The 22,292-nt window shown below is 39.4% G+C and overlaps 1 protein-coding gene across 1 annotated transcript; it reads right to left on the bottom strand.

The window, feature by feature from the left end:
• Positions 1 to 18,827: 18,827 nt before the first annotated feature.
• On the bottom strand, positions 18,828 to 22,012 carry BMP15 (bone morphogenetic protein 15). The gene is made up of 2 exons (XM_004713136.4): positions 21,385 to 22,012; positions 18,828 to 19,754 (listed from the first exon to the last, which is right to left on the bottom strand). Exons 1-2 carry the CDS (start codon positions 21,701 to 21,703, stop codon positions 18,898 to 18,900), a joined length of 1,176 nt encoding a protein of 391 aa, XP_004713193.1. The 5' UTR covers positions 21,704 to 22,012; the 3' UTR covers positions 18,828 to 18,897.
• Positions 22,013 to 22,292: the final 280 nt, after the last annotated feature.

Genomic DNA, 22,292 nt, shown 5'->3' with positions numbered 1-22,292 from the left:
TGGAAAGAAATATAACAGAATGCCCAATGCAAAGAGAAAAATTAATATCAATAGAAACTGTCTGAGAAAAGAACAGATCGTGGACTTACTGAACAATATAAGCCATTATAAATATTTTCAAAGAGCGAAAGGAAACCAAATTAAAAGATTTTGACTAATTAGCAGACTGGCTCACTTGATTGCCACTCCTTTAAGGAAATATATATATATGAGACAGTCAACAATTACTCTAAAGCAAATATGAGAAGGCTAAGGGGTAGTGAAGTATATTAGATAATATTTAAAATATTCAGAATTGAAATACAACGAATGCCAACATAATGTGAGAAATGTAACCAATATGCCTGGACAATTTGTGCACCCAAACATCAAAGCCAATGCCATCAAGTCTATTCCAACTTAAAGTGACTACAGGACAGATTAGAGCTACTTCATAGGGTTTCTGAGATTGTAAAATTTTACAGAAGCAGACACATTCATCTTTCTCCCATGGAGTATCTTATCTGGTTGGTTTGAACCATTGAACTAGTGATCAGTAGTCTAGTAACTAGCCAACAGTGTTCTAAGGCCTCCTCGAACATGTGTAGAAATTGCTAAATGACAATTTGTTATGTAAACTCTCACCCCAAACAATACATTATTTAAAACAATTAAAGTATGAGAATGATGCCTAAAAATAATTAATGAGAAGGATGCCAAAAGAGTAATAAGTCAAAATTATAAAAAGGTATCAAATATAAATTCCAGTACTGAAAATTATAAAAATTGAAATAAAAAATTAGTGGGGATAACAGAAGATTTGAGGCTGCAGAAAAATCAATGTACTTAAAGATATTATTACAGGGAGGTTCAAAATCTTTATGAAAGAAGTAGTTCTGGTGAAAGATGGCTGACTGAATATGTACACTCTCTACAACAACCAGGAGGGAAAAAATCACAATGGAAAGGCCAGATGTCTTATGAGCTCTGAGAATGACTTGAAAGCTAAACAAATCCAAACTTCCACATCCTACAGATGGTAGGGTTGAGTCGAAACAGGAGTTGAAGAGAAACGTCTATCTGTGAAGTTACCAGTGCTCTTTACCCTGGCTCACCAGTAGCTCATTCTGCAACATCCGCTCCAGCTGGCCCAAGACAGCATCTGGCAAGGACCTGCACACAGCTTATCAATCTGAAGTTCAATCCACCAAGAATCTCTCTTACCCTCTTTTTTGTGAACAATGGCTCCTTTTTCTTTCTTTCTTCGGTTTTTATTTTCATGTCTTCTTTCTTCCAAACTGCTTTTTCTTTCTTACTTACTTTGTTCTCTTTCCTATTATTTCTCCCTTCTTTTTCCTTTTCTCTGTGAGCTTCATTGTTGTTTCCCAACACCACTTGACATAGTCCACTACCCCCACAGAACCCAGCAGTTTTCCTAATGCTAAGTACTGCATTAATATGCCATGGAATTAGCTATCTACATTCACATGAAAAAAAAGAGAAGAAAAGAAAAATATACACAAAAACTGAAAAAACAACCAGATCCAAGGGTTTATTTTTCTGAAGAAAAGGCCCTGGAACTATCTGAAAATAATCCATAGAATTATGTTCACGTTCGGATAAAGAAAAAGAACAATGGACATAATAGAAAAACTGGAAAATGTATCCCAAATAAAAATCCAGACAATGAATAATAAGATAACAGAATTAGACAACACTTTAAAATACCCTAGTACTAGAACTGAAGAAATGTAAAGGTAAATTAGTGAGACTGATGCTAAATCTTTGAACTCCAATATCAAAGAACAATCATCAAAAAAATGTTAAGGAAAATCTAAGAATTATGTGGGATACTATCTAGAGAAACAATTTATGTCTCATTCAGGAGCAGGAATAGATAAACAACAACAACAAAAAATTATCCAAGAAACTGAGAGAACTCCAAATAGAACAGACACAAAAAGAACACCATTACAACTAATCACAGACAAAATTCCCAATATCGAGAATAAGGAGAAAATCCTGAGAGTAGCTAGGGGAATAAGAACAGTCAGCTACAAAGGAAAGCCAATAGGCATCAGCTCAATTTTCAGCAAAATCCATGTAGGCAAAATGACAACAGAATGACATTTTTAAAATAATAAAGAGAAACAGAGCCAAACAAAAAACCCTGCCAACTAAAAATCTTACATTCAGCAAATGTATCACTCACATATGAAGGGGAAATAAGAGCATTCTAGACAAGGAGATATTAAAGGAATTTACAGAAACAAAACAGAATTACAGAAATACAAAGGTGAGTCTCTGGACAGATAATCAACAACAGACACATCTGAGATCAACCTACAAGACAATTTTACCCAGAAATCAACACACTTAAAACACTACTCAAAATAATACAGAAATACAGAACCACGAAACCAGTAACAGCACACAAATTACACATAGCAAAATGAGAGCAACAAACCCACAAATATGAATAAAGACACTGCGAATGGATTAAATGCACCAGTGAAGAATCAGAGAATAGCAGACTAGATAAGAAAAGAGAATCCACTAACACCTTAGAGACTAAATATAAAAGTTTAGGAAAGTTATATGTCAAGCTAATTGCAACCAAAAAAAGAAGAAAGAAAACAGGAGTGACAATATTAATTTCTTATAAAAATAAATTTCAAGGCAAAATACATCATTGGAGACAAAGAAGTACACTATATAATGATTAAAGGAAAAACAGAAACATAAGACTGAAACATAATTAATATGCATGTGACCAATGAAAGACACTGAAAATACATTAATCAAACTCTTATAGAACTAGAAAAAGAAACAGATAAAACAATAATAATATTGGGTACAAAAATAATAGTAAAGGAAATGACACATCAAGAAAGAAACTCAATAAAGACACAGGGGAAAAAAAGGACAAAATTAACCAATTTGATCTAGACATATTCAGTGCATTCTACCCCAAAACAACATAGTATACAACCTTTTCCAGGTTAAATAGAACATTTTCTAGAATAGACCATATGTTAGGTCTCAAAACAAGTCTTAATAAATTAAAAAATACTAAGATTTTTACAATGCATTTTCTAAGAGCACTCAAAAACAAACAAATAACCAAATTTATTGCCACTGAATCGATGCCAACTCATATTGACCCTATATGACAGGGTAGAGCTGCTCCTGTGGGTTTCTGAGACTGTTACTCTTTACAAAGGTGTAAAATCCCATCTTTCTCTCACAGATCGGCTGGTCATTTCAAACCTTTCAGAAGGCAGTCAAACACAGGACCATTTTGTCAATGTTATAAAATTAAAAGTCAACAATATGAAGAAAAAAACAAAAGAAATCAAACACATGTAAACTGAATGTTACACTGCTTAAATACTACTGAATAATTGATGAAATAAAGAATGAAATTTAAATTTCTTTGGTGCAAAGGAGAATGAAATCACAAAATAAAAAATTTTGGGTGGCACGGCAAAATTACTACTCAGAGGAGAATGTATAGCAATAAATGCGCACATAAAAAATAAAGAACCAAAATCAACAGCATCACCCAACATTTTAAAGAATTAGAACAAGAGCAACAAAATGAATCTTCAATTACCAGGAGAAAAGAAATAAAAGTTTAGAGCAGATATAAATCAATCAGAAAACAGAAAAACAATAGGAAAAAATCAGCAAGAAGTTAGTTCTTTGAAAGGATCAACAAAATTCACAAACTATTAGCAAACTTAAGAAAATGAAAGAGATTAAATATCAAAAATAAGCAGTGAAAGAGGTGATATCACAAGAGATTCAAATGAAAATTTAAGAATCACTATGAAAAATTATACTTCAACCAATTTGAAAATCTCAATGAAATGAATATATTTCTAGAAACACTAGAACCAAATTAACACAGACTGGCATAGAAAATTATACAACTCTACAACAAGAGATAATCAAGTTATAAAACAAACTTCCAGGAAACAAAGCCCAGGACCAAATAGCTTCAACAAATAATTCTACTAAGCATCTAAAGAAGAGCTGACACCAATTCTACTAAAATTATTCCAAAATATAGACAAAGACAGCAACCTCCCAAAGTCATTTTATGAAGTAAGTATAACTTCGATACCAAACACGCAGACACTACCAAGATATAAAACTACAGATAAAAATTCTTTATGAATTTAGATTGTAAAATTCTCAAAATCCTGGCCAACATAATCTAACAATATATCCAAAAAATGAATACATAATAATCAATTGGTATTCTTACCAGTCATACAAAGATGATTCAACAATAGAAAAACAATTTAATCCACCACACAAACAAAAGGACCCTGTGATCTTATCAGTGCAGAAAAGGAATTTAACAATTATCCAACATCCATTACTGATAAAACCATTCAGTAAAATAGGAATAGAAATGTCTCAACACTATAAAAGCCATATACGCAAAAGCAATGGCCAGAATCTTGCTCAATGGCAGAAAATGAAAGCATTCTTCTAGTGATTGGGAACCAAACAAAGATGCCCCTTATCATCATTTTTATTCAACATTATGCTAGAAGTATTAGCCAGGGTTATTAAACAACAGAAAGCAATAAAAGGAATACAGATGGATAAAGAAGAAGAGAAACTTTCATTATTTGAAGATTACATGATCTTATTTCTAGAAAATAAAAAAGATTCAAAAGTGGCAGGTTATAAGATTAACCTACAAAAATCAATCAGATTCCTATATACTCATAAAGAAAGAGTATCTTTTCCAATAGCCAAACAAAAGATGAAATACTTAGGAATAAACCTAACCAGAGAAACAAAAGTCTTGTTCAAAGGAAACTACCGAACACTACTACAATAAACCTACATCATGAAAGAATATTCCCTGTTCATAGATAAGAAGGTGTATTATTGTGAAAATGTCAATACTACCAAAGCAATCTATAATTAAAATGCAATTCAGATCCAGATACCACCTTCATTCTTTAAAGAAATGGAAAAAACGGATTACTAACTTCGAAACCCAGGATAAGTAAAGAAATTCTTAAGAAGCAAGAAGTCAGAGGCCTCTCACTTTCTGACATCAAAACCCATTACCCAACCACAGTAGTTAAAAATGCCTGGTACCAGTACAACAATAGATACATAGAACAATGAAACAGAATAGGGAACTCAAAAACAAATTATTTTACTTACAAATTATTTTGGCAAAGGTCCAAAAAATGTTACATGGGATAGATGTAGTCTCTTTAACAAATGATGCTGGATAAATAGGCTCTGCATCTGTAGAAAGAATGAAACAGGTCCCATAACTTGCTTCATGTATAAAAACTAACTCAAGATGAATCAAACACCTAAATGTAAAATCTAGAGCTATAGAGATCATCAACATGGCTGGGAAGAGTCAAGATGGCACCTAGGTAAGCAGCACATCCTGAGAGCTCTTTCACATACTGCGGGTATGGTGCCCAGGAGGACTAGAGGGAGGATTCTGGTCAGTGAGAGGCCCCTTACGACAACCCTGGGTGCCTCCCCCGGCCATGAGCCAACCACCGCACATATCTGCCCTGAGCTGGAACCCCAGGAGATCTAAGAGCTGATCCCTGGGACATCTCAGCTTGGCTGGCTGGGCTGTTCCTCCACATCACTGCCACCATTGCGGTGGCCGATTACCCCACCCCACCGTCAGGCCTGGTTACGATGCCATGAGCTGCTTGGCTGCTCTGCCTTGACCCACACTGCTGTGGTGGTACCCCCTCACAGCAACTGTCTACCTGCAGCACTCCCCTAGGAGAGCTGCTCCCTTCTCCCCTGGTTCCCTTTTCTCTATGTGGTGGCGATCCACCACCAAGTTCAGGTATCTCCTTCCTTTCATCCAGGGCCCCAGGAACTGACCTGAAGCCTACCTGTAGAAGATTAGGTGACCTGCGATTGGGGGGCTCCTTCCCTCACACCATTGCCTGAGACCCCTCCACCCACACCCCCATCCATGGCTGCTCTTGCGCTCCTGCCTACACCACATCAACACTTCTCTAGCATCCTAGGCCCTCACGGAGCAGGGAGGAGTACAATCTTGGTCTGAAGAACATACATTCCTTACGCATAGCCTGGCTCTGGAGTCCAGGGGATAAACAACCTGGGTCCAAGGGCTTCCCAGCTCATGCCAGCCACACAGGGCTCCTCCATTTCCACTATCCACAGCAGCAGTGTCCTGTCCCACGCCAGTGTGATGCTCCCTGCCTATGGATATGACAGCTGCCCCTACTAGTGCCAGGCAACTACACCCTTCAAGGCTTTCCGTGGGCACCCCACTAGGGCAGTGGGATTGTTTTCACCCTCGATCAGCAACCCCTCCCATGGCAGCAAGGCCTCCCCCAACTTTGCCTTCCATTAGGCATCTTTAAATGTATATTAAAAATTAAATAAGATAAAAGGCTGCTAATCATGGCCTGACAGCCCAGTTCAAAGCAGCCCAGGGGCATACCTACAGGCTCCAGGCCCACTCCTGTCACTGAAACTCCTCACCACTGTTGGCCACTGAATCGCCCTGGAACCCTGCCAATATGGCAGTCTGATCCACCTCTATAGGAGGCCACAGGCATCCCCCAAAGCACATTTAACAGTAACACAGAGAAAGAGCTCAGCACCCCACCCCCACCCCCAGTCTCCCAGGAATATGGCATCTATCTCCACAAAGGGGTCAAGGAAGCAGCAGCAGATTGCATCACTCTCAACAAAAAAAACCAGAGAGACAAAACACAATAGCAGAGTTAATGACACGTATAGAAGCACCAGACACAGATTTTCCACAAAGAAAACTTCAGAAAGCTGCTTGGAGTAATACAAGAGTTGAGGGAAGCAACACAGAATAAGGATGCAATGATAGAGGAGATGAAGTCCACAACTGAGGGGATGAACTCCACAAAGGTTATGATGTCCATGCGCCAAAGGGAAATACAGGTGCCAACAGATGAGGTAGAAGTTACGCACAAGATTACAGAATTTACTATTAGACTACAGGAGGGAGAGAACCATATCAGTGATCTTGAAGACACTCAGGCAGACATCAGCAAATGAGAAAGACATTCAAATAGGATAATAAATGAGGCAGAAGATAACCTGAGATAATTGACAGATTTTATGAAGAGGAACAATATTTGAATAATTTGTCTACCAGAGAAGGACACTACGAAAAAGCCTATAGCTAAAATAGCGAGGGAAATTCTGAAAGCAAACTTTCCCACTTTAATGAATGAGAATCAAACACTCATGCAGGAGGTAGAGAAGACACCAACTAGACTAAACCCCAAGAACTCACCAAAGCATATCACAGTTAAAATATCCAACTTCGAGCAAAAGGAGAAAATGTTAAGAGCACCAAGAGAAAGGAAGACTGTCACATACAAGGGAGCTCAGGTAAGAATATGCTGAAACCTATCAGTAGAAACCATGAAGAGGAGGAGAGAGTGGAGCAAAATCTTCCAAAAGCTGTAAGAAAGAAAACACCTCCCTAATAATTCTCTACCCTGCCAAATTTTCCATTAAGATAGATGGGGAGATAAGGGTCTTCCAGGGCAAGGAAAAACTCAAAGAATACACTGCAAGACAATCAACTCTGTGGAAGATACTGGCCGAGTCACTTGGTTAGAGGACAAACATCCACCAAGCACAAGCAGGAGCTTACCATATAGGCCAACTTCATCCAGAAGCCAATGTGTACACGACAATTTCCAAGATAACAGGTCCTCAGAGGGAAAAGAAGACAAGAATGAAGTCCCTCACACAAACACAGCACACTGATATGAAGGAAGATAGGAAAACACCCAAAACAAAAGGCACAAGATGGCAGCAATGAATCCATAGATCATGATAACTCTAAATTCCAATGGCCTTACTTCAAACATTAACAAAAAAGGCAGAAGACTAGCTCAGAAAACATAATACAACAATCTGTTGCCTGCGAGAGGCACATTTTTTTTTGAGAGGCACATCTTAAGCACATGGACAAAAATAAACTAAGAAAAGCTGTTGGAAAGTATACCAGGCAAATGGCAAATTAAAAAAGCAGGGGTGGCAATCTAATCTCTAACAAAATTGACCCCAAGGTTCAAACCATAAAAAGAGACAAGAAGGGGTTCTATATAATGCTCAAAGGATCAGTAAGTCAGAAACCAGTAAGCATATTGAATATTTATGCTCCTAATAATAGACCAGCGAAATTCATCAAACTATTCAAAAGATGAAAAAAGAAATCACAGATTCAACAAAATTTAATACACTGCAATCAGAGAAAGATCAATCACTGGGGATGAAGCTCAGCAAGGATGCCACAGAGCTAAACAATACAATTACGCAACTGGACCCGATAGACATTTATAGAGCTTTCCATCCAAACAAAAAAATTCCTTCTTCTCAAGCCCACATGGCTCATTTTTGGGAATGTATCACATGCTAGGACACAAGTTGAACCTGAATAAGTCAAACACATAGAGATTATTCAGATACCATTCTGAGATCACCACAACACAAAGCTGGAGATTAATAAAATAACGACCAGCAAAGCAAGGGCAAACAATTGGAGGATGAGCAACAATCTTCTGTGACATGAATGAGTACTGGCCCAGATTAGAAAGGAGGTTAGGAAGTTTCTAGAAACTAATGAGAACAAGAATACAACCTAAAAAACTTATGGAATACTACGAAGGCAGTTATCAGAGATAGCTTGATATCAATAAATGCATATATAAAAAAATAAGAGCGGCACATGACTGATAAGTTACCACAAAACCTCCAGCAATTAGAACAGAGTCAACAGAATAACCCCTCCAATAGCAAAAGAAAAGAATTAATAAAAATCTGGGCAGAGGTAAACCAATGGGAAGACAAAAGAACAATGCAAAAGATTAATGTAGCAAAAAATCTGGTTCTATTGAAGGATCAACAGAATTGACAGACCACTGGTGAACTTAACCAAAGAAAGGAAGGAGCAAACATCACTAGCCAGGATGAGGGATGAAACGGGAAATCACCACAGACTCCAATGAGATTAAAAGGATTATCACAAAGTACTATGAATGACTGTATCCTAATGAATTAAAAAACGTGGAAAACATAGATAAATATTTGGAAAAACAGTCCCTCCTTAGATTATCCCAGACAGAGGTCAAGAACTTTAACAAACCCATAGTAAAAAAGAAATAGATATGGTTATCAGGAAACTACCAACCAAAAAAGTCTCCGGACTAGATGGCTTCACAGGGGAATTCTACCAAGCATTAAGGGAAGAGTTGACACCAATCTTCCACAAATTATTCCAGAGCATAGAAAAGTATGGTAAACTCCCAAACTCATTCTATGAAGCCAGTATAACTTTGATCCCCAAACAGGGCAAGGGCCCCACAGATATAGAGAACTACAGACCTACATCTCTAAGGAACATAGATGCAAAAGTCTTTAGGAAAATCTTGGCCAATAGAATACAAAAATATATCATCCACCATGATCAGGTAGAATTCATCCCAGAGATGTAGGGATGGTTTAACATCCAAAAATCGATCAATATTTTACACCACATTGATAAGAAAAAGTATAAGAACCACATGATACTATTGATAGACGCAGAAAAAGCATGTGACAACATCCAACACCGATTCTTAATTAAGACACTAATGAAGATAGGAATGGAAGGAAAATTCCTCAAGCTAATATAAGCTATATACAAAAAATCAACAGCCAACATCATAGTTAATGGAGAAAGGGTAAAAAAATCCCACTGAAAAAGGGTACCAGACAAGAATGCCCTTTGTCCCCACTTCTCTTCAATATCGTCTTGGAAGTCCTAGCTAACACTATAAGACAGTGAAAGGACATTAAAGGTATTCAACTGGGTGAGGAGGAGGTGAAACTATTGCTATTTGCAGACAACATGATTCTGTACATTGAAAATCTCAAAATCTCCACAAAAGGAGAACTTACAGCAATAGAGGAATATGGAAGAGTGGCAGGCAGGATACAAGATCAACAAACAGAAGTCTATCAGTTTGATATATATATTGGACAGGACCATGAAGAGGAGATCAAGAAGGCAGTACCCTTAAGAACAAATGGAAATACCTAGTAATATATTTAACCAAAAAATCTAAAGACCTATACAAGGAAAACTATAAAACCCTACTACAGGAAACCAAAAGTGACCTCCAAACATAGAAGAACATCCCATGCTGTGGATTGGAAGACTCAATGTACTAAAGATGTCAATCTTACCCAAAGCTCTTTATAAGTTTAACGCTATTCTAATTCAAATATCACCAACCTTCTTCAAAGAATTGGAAAAACTGGTCACCAATTTCATATGGAGAGCGAAGAAGCCCAGAATTAGCAGAGAACTCCTTAAGAAGGACAAAGTCAGAAGACTCAGTTTACCTGATTTTAATACCTACTACACAGACACAGTGATCAAAACAGCGTGGCACTAGCATAATGACAGATACTCGGACCAGTGGAAAACAACAGAATTCCAAAAAGTAAAACCATTAGCATATAGACAACTGATCTTTGATAAGGGCTTCCAAAGCATCAAGTGGGAGGCGGATATACCCTCTTTAACAAGTGGGGCTGGAAACAATGGATATCCACATATAGAAATTTGAAACAAGATGTTTACTTCACCCCATGTACAAGAACAAACTCAAGCTAGATCACAGACCTAGAAGTAAAAGCCCAAACCATCAGGATCATCAACAAAGGAATTGGGACTAACCTAAGATCATTGGCCCAGAGAATACATAGGCTCACTGCAATAGGGAAGGGTACACACACAGGTGAACTGGAAATCCATAAATGGGATTTATTAAGAATAAAAAACCGTACAAATGTGCTTTATACAATTCATGTATGTATGGATTGTGATAAGAGTCATATGAGCCCCTAATAAAATGATTAAAAAAAGAATGAAAAACCTGTGTGCATCGAAAGACTTCACCAAGAGGGTAATAAGGCAACCCACAGGCTGGGAGAGGATTTTGAGCAATGACGCATCAGAGAAAGGGCTTATTACTAAAGTCTACAATACCCTCCTGGGCTGCAAAAAGAGGAAAACAGTTAACTCTCTGAGGAAGTGGGCAAAAGAACTGAAAAGAAAGTTCACTAGGGAGGAGACCCGTATGGCCAATAAACACATGAGAAAGTGCTCTCGATCGTTAGCCATAAAAGAAATGCAAATTAAAATAACCATGAGATACCATCTAACACACTTGAGGTTAGCCCAAATCAGAAAATCAGATAGCAACAATTATTGTAAGGGATGTGGCAAGATAGGAACTCTCCTCCACTGCTGGTGGTTGTGTAAATATGTACAGTGACTGTGGAAAGCAATCAGATGATATTTAAAGAAAATGAAAATTGATCTTCCTTATGACCCAGCTATCCATCTACTGGGCATATTACCAAAAGATGTAAGAAATAAGGTACAACCAGTCATCTGAGACTCAATGTTTACTGCAGCACAATTCACAATCACAAAGACCTGAAAACAACCTAAATTTCCATCAATAGACAAGTGGATTAGTAAACTCTGGCACATACACACAATGGAGTACTATGGAGCACTAAAAAGCACAGACAATCACATGAAGCACATTGTTTCATGGGAAGAGTTCAAGGAAATAATGCCAAGCGAGGTCAGTCAATCACAAAAGGAAAAGTATAACCTGAATCCCCTGAGGTAAGTATAGTCAGCAGAGTAGGTATAGAAGAAAAGACACTTACCTCACAATATACAGGTGGAGGCAAAGACAGTCAGGTGGAGGTAAGACCAAAGTCAAGGAGGTACATGTGAATCCAACATAAAGAAGGGGAAAGGGGAGGAGGAGGGAGAAAAGGGGGATAAACTGAGATGATGGCATGAAGGGAACAGGGCACTAACTCACCCAGGGGGAGAGTACTGGTTATATCTCCACAGAATTGGGAGTGTGCATACAGACCCCAACACGGTGCACCAAACCAGGAAGCAATATAACCACGTGGAGCATTGCATGAAAAGATTGGGCTACAGGGTCGGCCTCAATCAGAGCCAATCTGACCCCCACCCTAGAAGTGTGTGTGACAGAACAACATTAAACCTTCAGGTGGGGGAAAGGAGCCGACTTACCACACCCTCGGGGGAAGCAAAGCAAGAAGGAAAAAGAGAAAGGGACAGTCAGCCTAGATGCCATATTGGCACACCAACCCCGGAAAATGATGTTCCTCCATGGAGCTGCTAGGGTACCGGAGAGGACAGTAGGACCACCAATAACTCAAGACATGTTGTTCTCTAACTGGAGCATATTGCGACAGAGTACAATAATGGGAACACGAGGCAGGAAGATAATGTGGCCTGAATCCCCTGCAGTGGGATAAACCAAGAAGGGAGCATAATAAATCTTCAATTAGAGCAATCCACCAAGGCCCTAAAGAGCCCCCCAAATAGTCTTCTGGCTAGGAGGGGCAGCCCCTGGGACTCTCCCAGGAGGGGGTGCGGGGAAGATTCATAAAGGCCAGCAGACAGACCTGGAACTATGTATTTTTTCCCGCCTTTTCTTTTTCAACTTTTTATCTTCTTATTGTTTGGACTAGGACATTGTTGATTTGCCTACTTATATAAGACAGATATGGGAAGCAAGCTTGGGGAGAAAGCAATGGGACCAAAGGCCCCGGAGGGTTTTGCGGGGAAGAAGGTGGTGAGTGGGGGGAGGGTGTGGTGAGCAAACAACGTAGGCAGGGGAATACCTAGGATATTAAAACCAACATCTAGGAGGTTGTAGAGATTCTGTGCGTATTAGAGCAACACCAATCTAGCTGAGAGGAAATACTGAGGTGGAAGAAGGGGGAACATGATGGTGGGGCAGAAAGAGGCAAAAGGAAACAGAGGAAGGTTCTAGGAAGCAAAGCTATAGATGTATTAACAGAGGTGTGTACTTGTGTAAATATATTAATCCGTAAAAATAGAGGTATTGCCCTATGTACATATATTTATAAGGCAATACACTGAGGCTGCAGATGGGCCTTGGGCCTCAGTTCATACCCTCCCTCAATACAAGAACACTTTGTTCTAACAAATTGGCATTCTGAGATGCTCACCCTCCTGACACAATTGCTGAAGACAAAGTGGGTACATAAGCAAATGTGAAGACAGTGGATAGTGCCCGGCTATTAAAAGATATAGTGTCTTGGGTTTTAAAGTCTTGATGTTAAACAAGTGGTCATCTAACAGTGGAAGAAGCACACCAGCTGGTACGATCATGAGGTGTCATTGGGACCGGGTAACAGGCATCAGAATATTTATAACAAACAAAAATGTGTTTGTGAGAATGAGGGAGGCCAGAGCAGAGACTTAAAGCCCATCTGTAGACAATGGAACATCCCCCCACAGAGGGGTCACAGGGAAGGGATGAGTCAATCAAGGTGGAATAGAGCACCAATGGATCATGCAATATACCTCTGGTTCCTTGAAGCTTCCTCACCCCCCACTGTCATGACCCCAGTGCTGATAGGTATAGGCAAGAGACAAAGCTCACGACACATGGAACCCAGGAACAGGAATGAGAATAGCGATACCAAAAGGGTAGGGGTGCGGTGGGGAGAGAACGGACGAAGGGTGTACTGATCGCAATGAATGGCATATAACCACATATACCCCTTCAGGGGGAAGAACAGAAACCAGAGGGGAAGTGAGACAGTGGTCTGTGTGAGATATGAAAAGAATAACAATCTATAATCTATCAAGGGGCCATGAGCATGGGGGGAGGGGTAAAAAAGGAGCTGATCCCAATAGAAAGGAAATGTCTAGAAAAGAAACATGGCAATATATGTACAAGTATGCCTGACACAATTGATGTATGGATCAAGAGTTGTATGAGCCCCTAATAAAATATCTTAAAAAAAAAAAAAGATCACCAGGAAAATAAAGACAAATGCGTGTATGCAGGGCATAGACACACTATCAATTAAAGCAAAGGAAGCACACATGGATGACAAAATAAAGGATTTGTACTCCCTAAAATAAGACACTTATGTGCGTCAAAGGAATATCACAAGAGTGAAAAAAGAACCCAGAGAGTGAGAAAATATTTTTCACAATGACACAAAAGAATGAGACCAATCTATAAAATCTATATAAAACTGCAACCCTTCAATAAGAAAAAGATGAACACCCCAATTATAAAGTGAGAAAAGGGCATGAACAGTTTATCAAAGATGCCATCCAAATAGCTATAAAACAGATGAAGAAATGTTCACAATCACTAGCCATTAGGAGATGCAAATCAAAACAATGCTGAGATATGTGTATAAATATCTTACACCCACAATGAATGTCAAGTTAAAAAAAAGAACAAATACTGGAGGGGATGTGTAGGGTTTAAATTCCTCACATTGTTGGTGATACTGTAAATATGTACAGCACTACCTTAAACAACCATATAATATACCATAAAATACCATATAATCCCGCAATCCCTCTGTTCAGTACATATCCTAAAGAAATGAGTCAAAATTGAATTTGAGAATGTTTTGTATATATTTTTGCCAAAATTGAAAAAAATTACACAAATAACAATGAGTACAAAGAAGAAAATGTTCTAAAACTGTGGTAAAGATTGTATAATTCTTCTTGATATGATTGAACTATTGAATTATATGATATATGGATAAAGTGCCAACAAAACTGTTTTAAAAACTGCCTCCTCCCTGGAGGATGGAGAACAGAGGAGAGGGCGGAGGGAGACGTCGGATAGTGTAATTTATGACAAAACTATAATAATTTATGAATTATGAAGGGTTCATGAGGGAGGCGGGAGGGGGGAGGGAGAGGGGGAAATGAGCAACTGATATTAAGGGCTAAAGTAGAAGGCAAATGTTTTGAGAACAATGAGGGCAACAAATGTACATATGTGCCTGACACAATGGATGGATGGATGGATTGCGATAAGAATTGTATGAGCCCCCAATAAAACAATTTTTTTTAAAAAGGAAACAGCTCTTGGGTTCGAACTGATGACCTCCCATGTAGCAGCCAAGTGCTTAAGTACTGCACCAGCAGGGCTCTTTGTATTCATTTTAGTAATTTACTAATACAGTTTTAAAACATGTCAAAAAAACCTGTTTTTACAAAAAGAGTTATAACATGAACTGACATATTCACATCCATGTTTGTTGCAACATGGTTCACATTAGCAAGATGATGCAAAAAACCCTAACTGCCTATCAGTAGAAGAATGGATAAAGAATTTTTGGTTTATAAACACAATACTATACATTGCTAAAAACCATGAAGTACCTCATGGCATAGATGGACCTGGAGAGCCTTATGTTGAGTGAAATTAGGTCAATCAGAAAAGGAGAAGTGTTATGAGACTACTGTTATAAGGAGAAAAACACCCAACAGATTAAGCTTTCATACCAAAGGGAACAGACTTTAGCTATTTCTAAGAGAGGCCTGGAAAGGGAGGGGAGATAAAGCAAGGGACTAGACTGTTTGTTCATGGGTCTTAATTTGGGTGAAATGGAAGATAGTAATCTACAATGAGGAATAAAGAAATCAAGGAGTTGGGAAAGGGTAAAATATTGGGGAATTGATTAGTATTTTAAACAGTCAAATTCAATGTTGATAATCTGAAATGAAGACTCACATCTAACTTACAATAAAAAAATTAAGTTCATAAAAAGAATTCCATTATCATTTAATTCCATTTTCTACAAAATTTAAAGCCTTCTTGTAGATGACATATTTTACTTATACAACACTGACCAAGTATGATGGTGCAAATTAGTCAATTAAATTGATCTAATCTGAAAAATAGAAGGAACAGAGATGGTAGAAAATAGATACTTGCTGGGATACCATCAAGCATACCAATATGCACATAGTACCAGAGAGAAGAGAGAAAAAGCAGCATAATGAATATTTGAAAATATAATAGCCAAATATTCCCCACATTGGTTTTTTAAAATACAGAAAACCCAAACCATCTCAGTCTACGCATACATTTCTTTCAATAGCAATTAGTTGCAAATCCTTCAATGCAAGCAGCACTCTTCTGGCGCCCCACCCCCACCCCGGCAAGGTTCCCAATATCCATCTCCCATTTTCTGCAACTTTCTTCCTTTTGAGCTTTGTTTTGGGGCAAATGCTGCCCGTGTGATCTCATGATTGCTTATTCTGAGAAGTAGGTTCCTCACAAGTGTTATTGTTCACTTTATAGGTTTGTCTAGTTTTTGGCTGCAAGGTGATCTCAGGAGTGGTTTCAAGTCTAGGTTTGAAGAGTGTCTAAGGGCCACATTCTCTGCATTCAAATAGTTTGTCAGACCATTAAGTCTTCATGATTTTGACTTTTGTTTGGGAACAGCTAATTCAATAGGATAACATATTACATCAAGACAATGTTCTACACTCTACTATGGTGAGTACCAAATGGGGTCTTAAAAGCTGAAAGACAGTAAAGGCCAACTGTTGGTCTCTTCCCATATGGAGGTTAAAAGGCATGGAAAACAAACAATAAAAAAGATTCAAGGAAACAATTAGTCCTAATGAACCACTTGGACTGAAGCCTGCACCTTGCAGCCAACAATAGAAAAGCTTATAAAGTGAACAGAACACTTGTGAGGAACGTATTCTTCAGAACAACCAATCATGAGATCAAAAGGGCAGCATTTTCCCCAAAACAAAACTTGGAAGAAAGGAACAGGAAAGAGGAGTGAATGAATATGGGGCATGCAGGGAGAAACAGAAATGGTACTGCTACATTGAGGGAATTACAACGAATACTACGAAACAAATGGTATACAATTTGTTGAATGGAAAACTAAATTGCTCTCTACCTTTCACCCAAAGCACAAAAATATATATAATAAACATGAGACCTTTAAAGAGAAAAAAAGTTATGCTAGGTTGTGTGAAAGAACAGATTGCTATGTAAGCATAGTGGAGGGGTACCCTCTGATTCTAGAGTGTCATGGGAGTTTTAGAAAATGAAGATATACTCGAAGTGCTTCTAAAAAGATGCAGTAAAGGTGGTATATAGAGAAAAAGATGTTGAGAAACAGCTCCTTAGGCAGAATAAAATTTTGTACTTACAGACTTGAAAGATATGGACCTAATTGTTGAGGGTGGAGTCATGGCATAAGCTCATTTATGATTGACAGGGAGAAATGATTTACTTTTGATAAACATGTAACCCAGTTTAATTTGATCTTATCTCCCTGAGAATAAGACTCTCTTACCCTTTGGTGAGGTTCATCATTAGAAGTGCTGCCTGCTAGTCACCCTTAAAGAGCAGAATTTCTAAGAAATCTCCAGCTCTGCCTTGTAGGGGAGGGTCTTGGCCTAGTGCCTAGGGTCATAGCTAAAGGAACCAGAGGGAAAAACTGTTCTTTTAAATCCTCCCATCCACTCTCCTCCAACCCTCAAAACATTCAAATTTCTCTTTAACAAACTTAGAACGCAGTTCAGCACTAGGGGAAAGCATGCATCATTCAGTTGGGGCAGAGTTCCAGGTTTCCCAAAGACAATAGGAGACCCTCCAGAGACCCATGCTCAGAGCCACATTGAACACACGAAGCACAAAAGCCCAAAGTGAAATCTGCCCCGAGCTTGAGCATGTTATACTCTCCCTTTACAGCTCTTCAAGATTCCCTGTTACACTTTACTCCCTCCCCACTTTTACTCCCATCACTACCACCTGCTTAAAAAAACCTCACTGCCATTGAGTTAATGCTGACTAATAGTGACCCCTTGTGAGTTTCTGTGACTGTTTATGGGAGTAAAGCCAAATCTTTCTCCTGCAGAGCTGCTGGGGGTTTTGAACTGCTGACCATGCAAATTGCAGCCCAATACACCACCAGGGCCACATATACACAACTGCACCAATTTCTACACTGAGCAGCCAAGGGAATTGTCTCTGCAAGACAAAGATATGTGTTCAAAATACCCTGTGAAATGTAACGCTATAAAAAGTTTTAAATGATACCCCCTATACATGATCCTAATCAGCAATGACACCTTGTTTCCCTCTCACCACAGCTGGTTTTAACGCCACTGCCATCTCAGACAGCATTACTAAAGGATATTGTCCTTTTCTTGCACATAGGGAACCTTAAATATTATTCCAGCTTCAGACATCAAGAGGAAAAGCTTAGAAAAACACTTACATCTTTCTGTTTCCTTCAAAATATTTCTATGGAGACATTTGAAAGTTTTCTAGGTCCTGTGAGTCTTTCAGATTAGGTACTCGATTCTTGGATAGAAAAGTAAAGGAGCCTGCCCAGCCCACTTTTATTGAGCGAACTCTTGACCCATAGGGTTCAAGGCCTTGTAAATCTTTGCAGGAAAAGCCAGCCTCATCTTTCTCCTGCAGAGAAGCTAATGAATTAGAATCCTCAGACCTTGTGGTTAGAAATACAGCCCTTATCTGATAATACCCTGGGGCTCCTTAGGAGGAAAGGAAAGAGTATAAAAATCCCAAACTATTTTCTTCACCCCACATCTTCTAGAGAGTTCCAGAGGATGCACGCCAGGAAGCATTATCCTTTCCCAGGCCTTGGTGAGATCATTTTTTTTAAGCTCTACCCCCATACACTGGTGACTTTTGATATAATCACAATAAAAGAGACTAGAAAATAGAGAAATCGTCTTCAAAGGAACATTGAACTCAATTATTAAGAGCTCTGATAGTGGTCAAAAAGTACTTATCCATGTTAGGAGATTGGTATATAAAAACTCTTGTAATACCAAAGAGCTCAAAAATAAAAAAGAGAGGCTTAAATAACTCCATTTAAGGCAAGGAACAGAACCTGTGGATTGGGTAAAGGTACACTTGCAGTTTTAACATCAATAATTGTTTATTTTTTAACCTATGTTTTTTGGGAAACCTTGACTGGCTGCTGTCACCTGCATGTACAGGACTGGGCAATCATATCCGCATACTCCTTGTACAAGATACTCCCATTTGGCTCAATCAGAAGGATGCTCATGGGAACATACTTATAGGGGACACAGGAAGGCTGAGGGACACTCTGGTTCACCAATTCATTGACAAGGTTCTGGATGATGGCATGATTGGGGGAATTGAGACCATAACGTAGTACCCGAGGACAGACTCCCTTACAGTAGTTCGGGGTATAGAGATGAGGTGCAATGATCCAGTGGTCCCATCCCAGCTGGTGAAAACTGACTTGGAAAGTGTGGAGGGAACACTGGTTCTGTTCAGGCTCATCATAGCTCCAGGAGGAGCCAGGAACCCAAGATGCAAGGTTGTCAGCTTGCCGGGACTTCCGCAATAGAAGAGGGGATTCTCTTTCCATAAACTCCTCTAGGCTTTGGGGGAGCATGGCCTTCTGAACACTTTTACTGGTATCATTTAAATAGAGTAACAAGAAGGCAGTGTCCATCGATGAGGTCCCTTGCCACTGGGGCTCAATAATCTCACTACCTTTTTGCAGCTGACACATATAAAGGAGTCGTAGGATCTTGTGCCCTTTGTGATTCCAGAGCCTTTGTTGAACATGTTTTGTGATGTCCATCTCTGTCCAAGCTTTGTTAAGAAGGGAAGGATCTGAAGAACCTCTTCCTGAAGAAGGAAAATGGGTTGTTAGACGTTTCTGGATCCAGGGCTCCACAACACAGGAGAAGTGGAAGTGAGATAGGTGGAGTTGATGGCGGTAAACCACAGTGGCTTTGATTAGTTTATAAGTCACTCGGTTTGGTCTTAGAGGAAAATCCAGGGTCTGCACATGCCAGGAGCCTGAATAAGTAAAAGGAAACAAGAGAGTTTAGCTTCTCACCTCCTGATCTGAATCTCCGTCACAAACCTGATCAACTCAGATTGAAAACTAATGAGCCCCCAAATTAACTCACGGTTGGGATAATAACCATCATTTGTTGATTATTTACTAAAGTACTAGAAGCTTTACATATATTAGCTCTTCAGTCAATAAACCCAAACCCAAACCACACACACACAACCCCCCCGCCCCCAAAAAAACAAAGCAAAAAAACCCCAAAACCCTCACTGCCATCAAGTCAATGAAGACTCAGCGAATTTATAGGACCGGATAGAAGTGCCCCTGGGAGTTTTTGATTGTAATTCTTTACAGGAGTAGAAAGCCCAATCTTTCTCCCACAGAGCTGCTGATGGTTTTGAACTATTGACCTTGTTAGCAGCTCAACCTATACCCACTACGCAACCAGGGCTCCTATTAATCCTCAATGGTACTATGAAATAGTTAACCCCATTTTACAAAGAAAGTGAGAGTCTGAAACTATGTTTAAAGGACACACAGTCAGTGTGCTATAGAGTCAGGATTTGAACCCAAGTCTGTTTCCTTTTATAAGAGTTCTGGTGGTGTAGAGAGTTCTCATGGTGTAGTGGTTACGCATTATGTGGCTAACTGCAACCACCACCCACTCTGCAGGAGAAAGATGATGTTTTTTACCCTCATGAAAAGGGATACAGTCTCACAAACTCACACAGGCAATCGTACCCTGTCCTATAGAGAGCTCTATACGTCAAGAGCCTACTGCTGTCTTAGAATAGTGTCTAGTGCAGATGTTGAAAGTAGAATCAAGCATGACAAGGATAAAGTAAAAGATCCCCAAATATCTATGATCGTTGTCATTTACTACATGCTTCAGTTTTGTTATCTTCAAAGATTAGGTTAATTTCCGCCCCCCCCCCCCGAAAGTTAATGAAAATGGTAGCTATCATTAAGGGTTATAATACAATAGCAGATGCCCACAGAGCCAGGTACACAGCTACGCAGATATTAACGGCTTCTGTATTTCTGAGGCCGTGTGTTTCTCCAGATCAACACTATCACTTTTGCCTTCGAGAGTAAAATAACACACAAGAAGCCCACCATAAGTTCTTGGAAATTTTTCATATTTTAATTTAATTTTCTCAATAACTTTTTGAAGGCCACTCATATTTCTCAGTTAGCTTTCAGTGACATAACAAACAACTGACTTTATTTTAAAGATACATGCCAGCATCACTTAAGTCATCCCAGGGCCTGGGATGCATTCCTGAGGTAGGTTGCAAGGCAATCTATTCTTAAATTGGAGCCATCTCCTCCTAACCTGGCCATCCTGTGAAAACCAGCCCTGAGAAAACACTGTCCATTAGGAAATAAAGCCTGATTATAAACCTAAGTATTGGATTGCTAATCGCAAGGTCTGCAGTTCAAACACACCAGCAACTCCTTGGGAGGCCAATGAAGATATCTGCTCCTGTAAATATCCTATATAGTATCCCCATGAGTCAGAATAGATTAGAGAGCTATGAGTTTGGATTTATAAATGCATAAATTCCATTTTATCTACACTATCCTCCACTTTTCTCCCCTCCAGGGCAGGATGAGGGAAGGATAACTCACCTCCGAGTGGCCTTGCTACACTGGCCAAAGTTCTCACCAGCTTCACCATTGTAGCCCCAATGGTACGGTTCTTCCTAGGGTGCCCCCACGGGTCAGCTGAACGTTGGTATAATTCCAGCATATACTGCAGGGAGTGTCCTAGGAATCGTGGCTTCCTCTGCTGCCTGCTAGGGGCTTCTTCTAACAGCTCCTGAATCAGGGGCAAGGCAGGGCCCTCCGCCAGGAGAGGCTGTCCTACTCTTGCCATTTGGACTCTGTGTTCCATAAAAATTATTAGTTTCCAAAGAAGAATGGTCTTAAGGATGCTGAGGAGGACCATCTTGAAAGACTTGGCATTCAGCAACAGGCGGCAGCCCAAGCTCTAATCCTTATCCAAGTAATTGTATCCTGGCTCCACAACCATGAAGGAAGGGGCAAGAAAAAAGGAAAGACAGGCAAGCTGGCCCTGTCTCTTCCTCTAGGGGGACCTTCTGGACAAGAGGAGGTATCTTAACTTGGCCATTTTGCATTAAAACAAACAAATACTACAGGTGGGCCAGGGCATCATGTGCCACATCCCTGCTCTCCAGGACTGGGAACAAGATAGTATTATTCAAAGGCTGAGGTAATATAAAAGGAGTGGTCCATTCCAGGACCTGCTCTCTTATCCACTAAAATGAACAAAAGCAGCCTTTACCTGCCCTTCTCCACAGCTTTAAAGGTAGTTTCTTAATCAGTCCTTAAAGGGCTAAGAACCTCTTTTCCCATCTCATTTTCATAGTTCTAATGTAGCATTTCCCAAGTGTGGTCTGAAAAACACTTGCAGCAGACTGTCTGGGGTGATAGTTAAAAATATGTGTCTAGACCTAAAACACTGACTCTCTGGGTATTAGTCCTGAAATCTGAATTTTAGAAAGCACTACAAAAAG

Source organism: Echinops telfairi, unplaced genomic scaffold (genome assembly GCF_000313985.2).
Source record: "Echinops telfairi isolate 266 unplaced genomic scaffold, ASM31398v2 ScPeMD7_19;HRSCAF=73, whole genome shotgun sequence".
Classification (NCBI taxonomy): domain Eukaryota; kingdom Metazoa; phylum Chordata; class Mammalia; order Afrosoricida; family Tenrecidae; genus Echinops; species Echinops telfairi.
The sequence above is the reverse complement of the archived record's forward strand: the minus strand, read 5'-3'. Positions and strand labels throughout refer to the sequence as shown.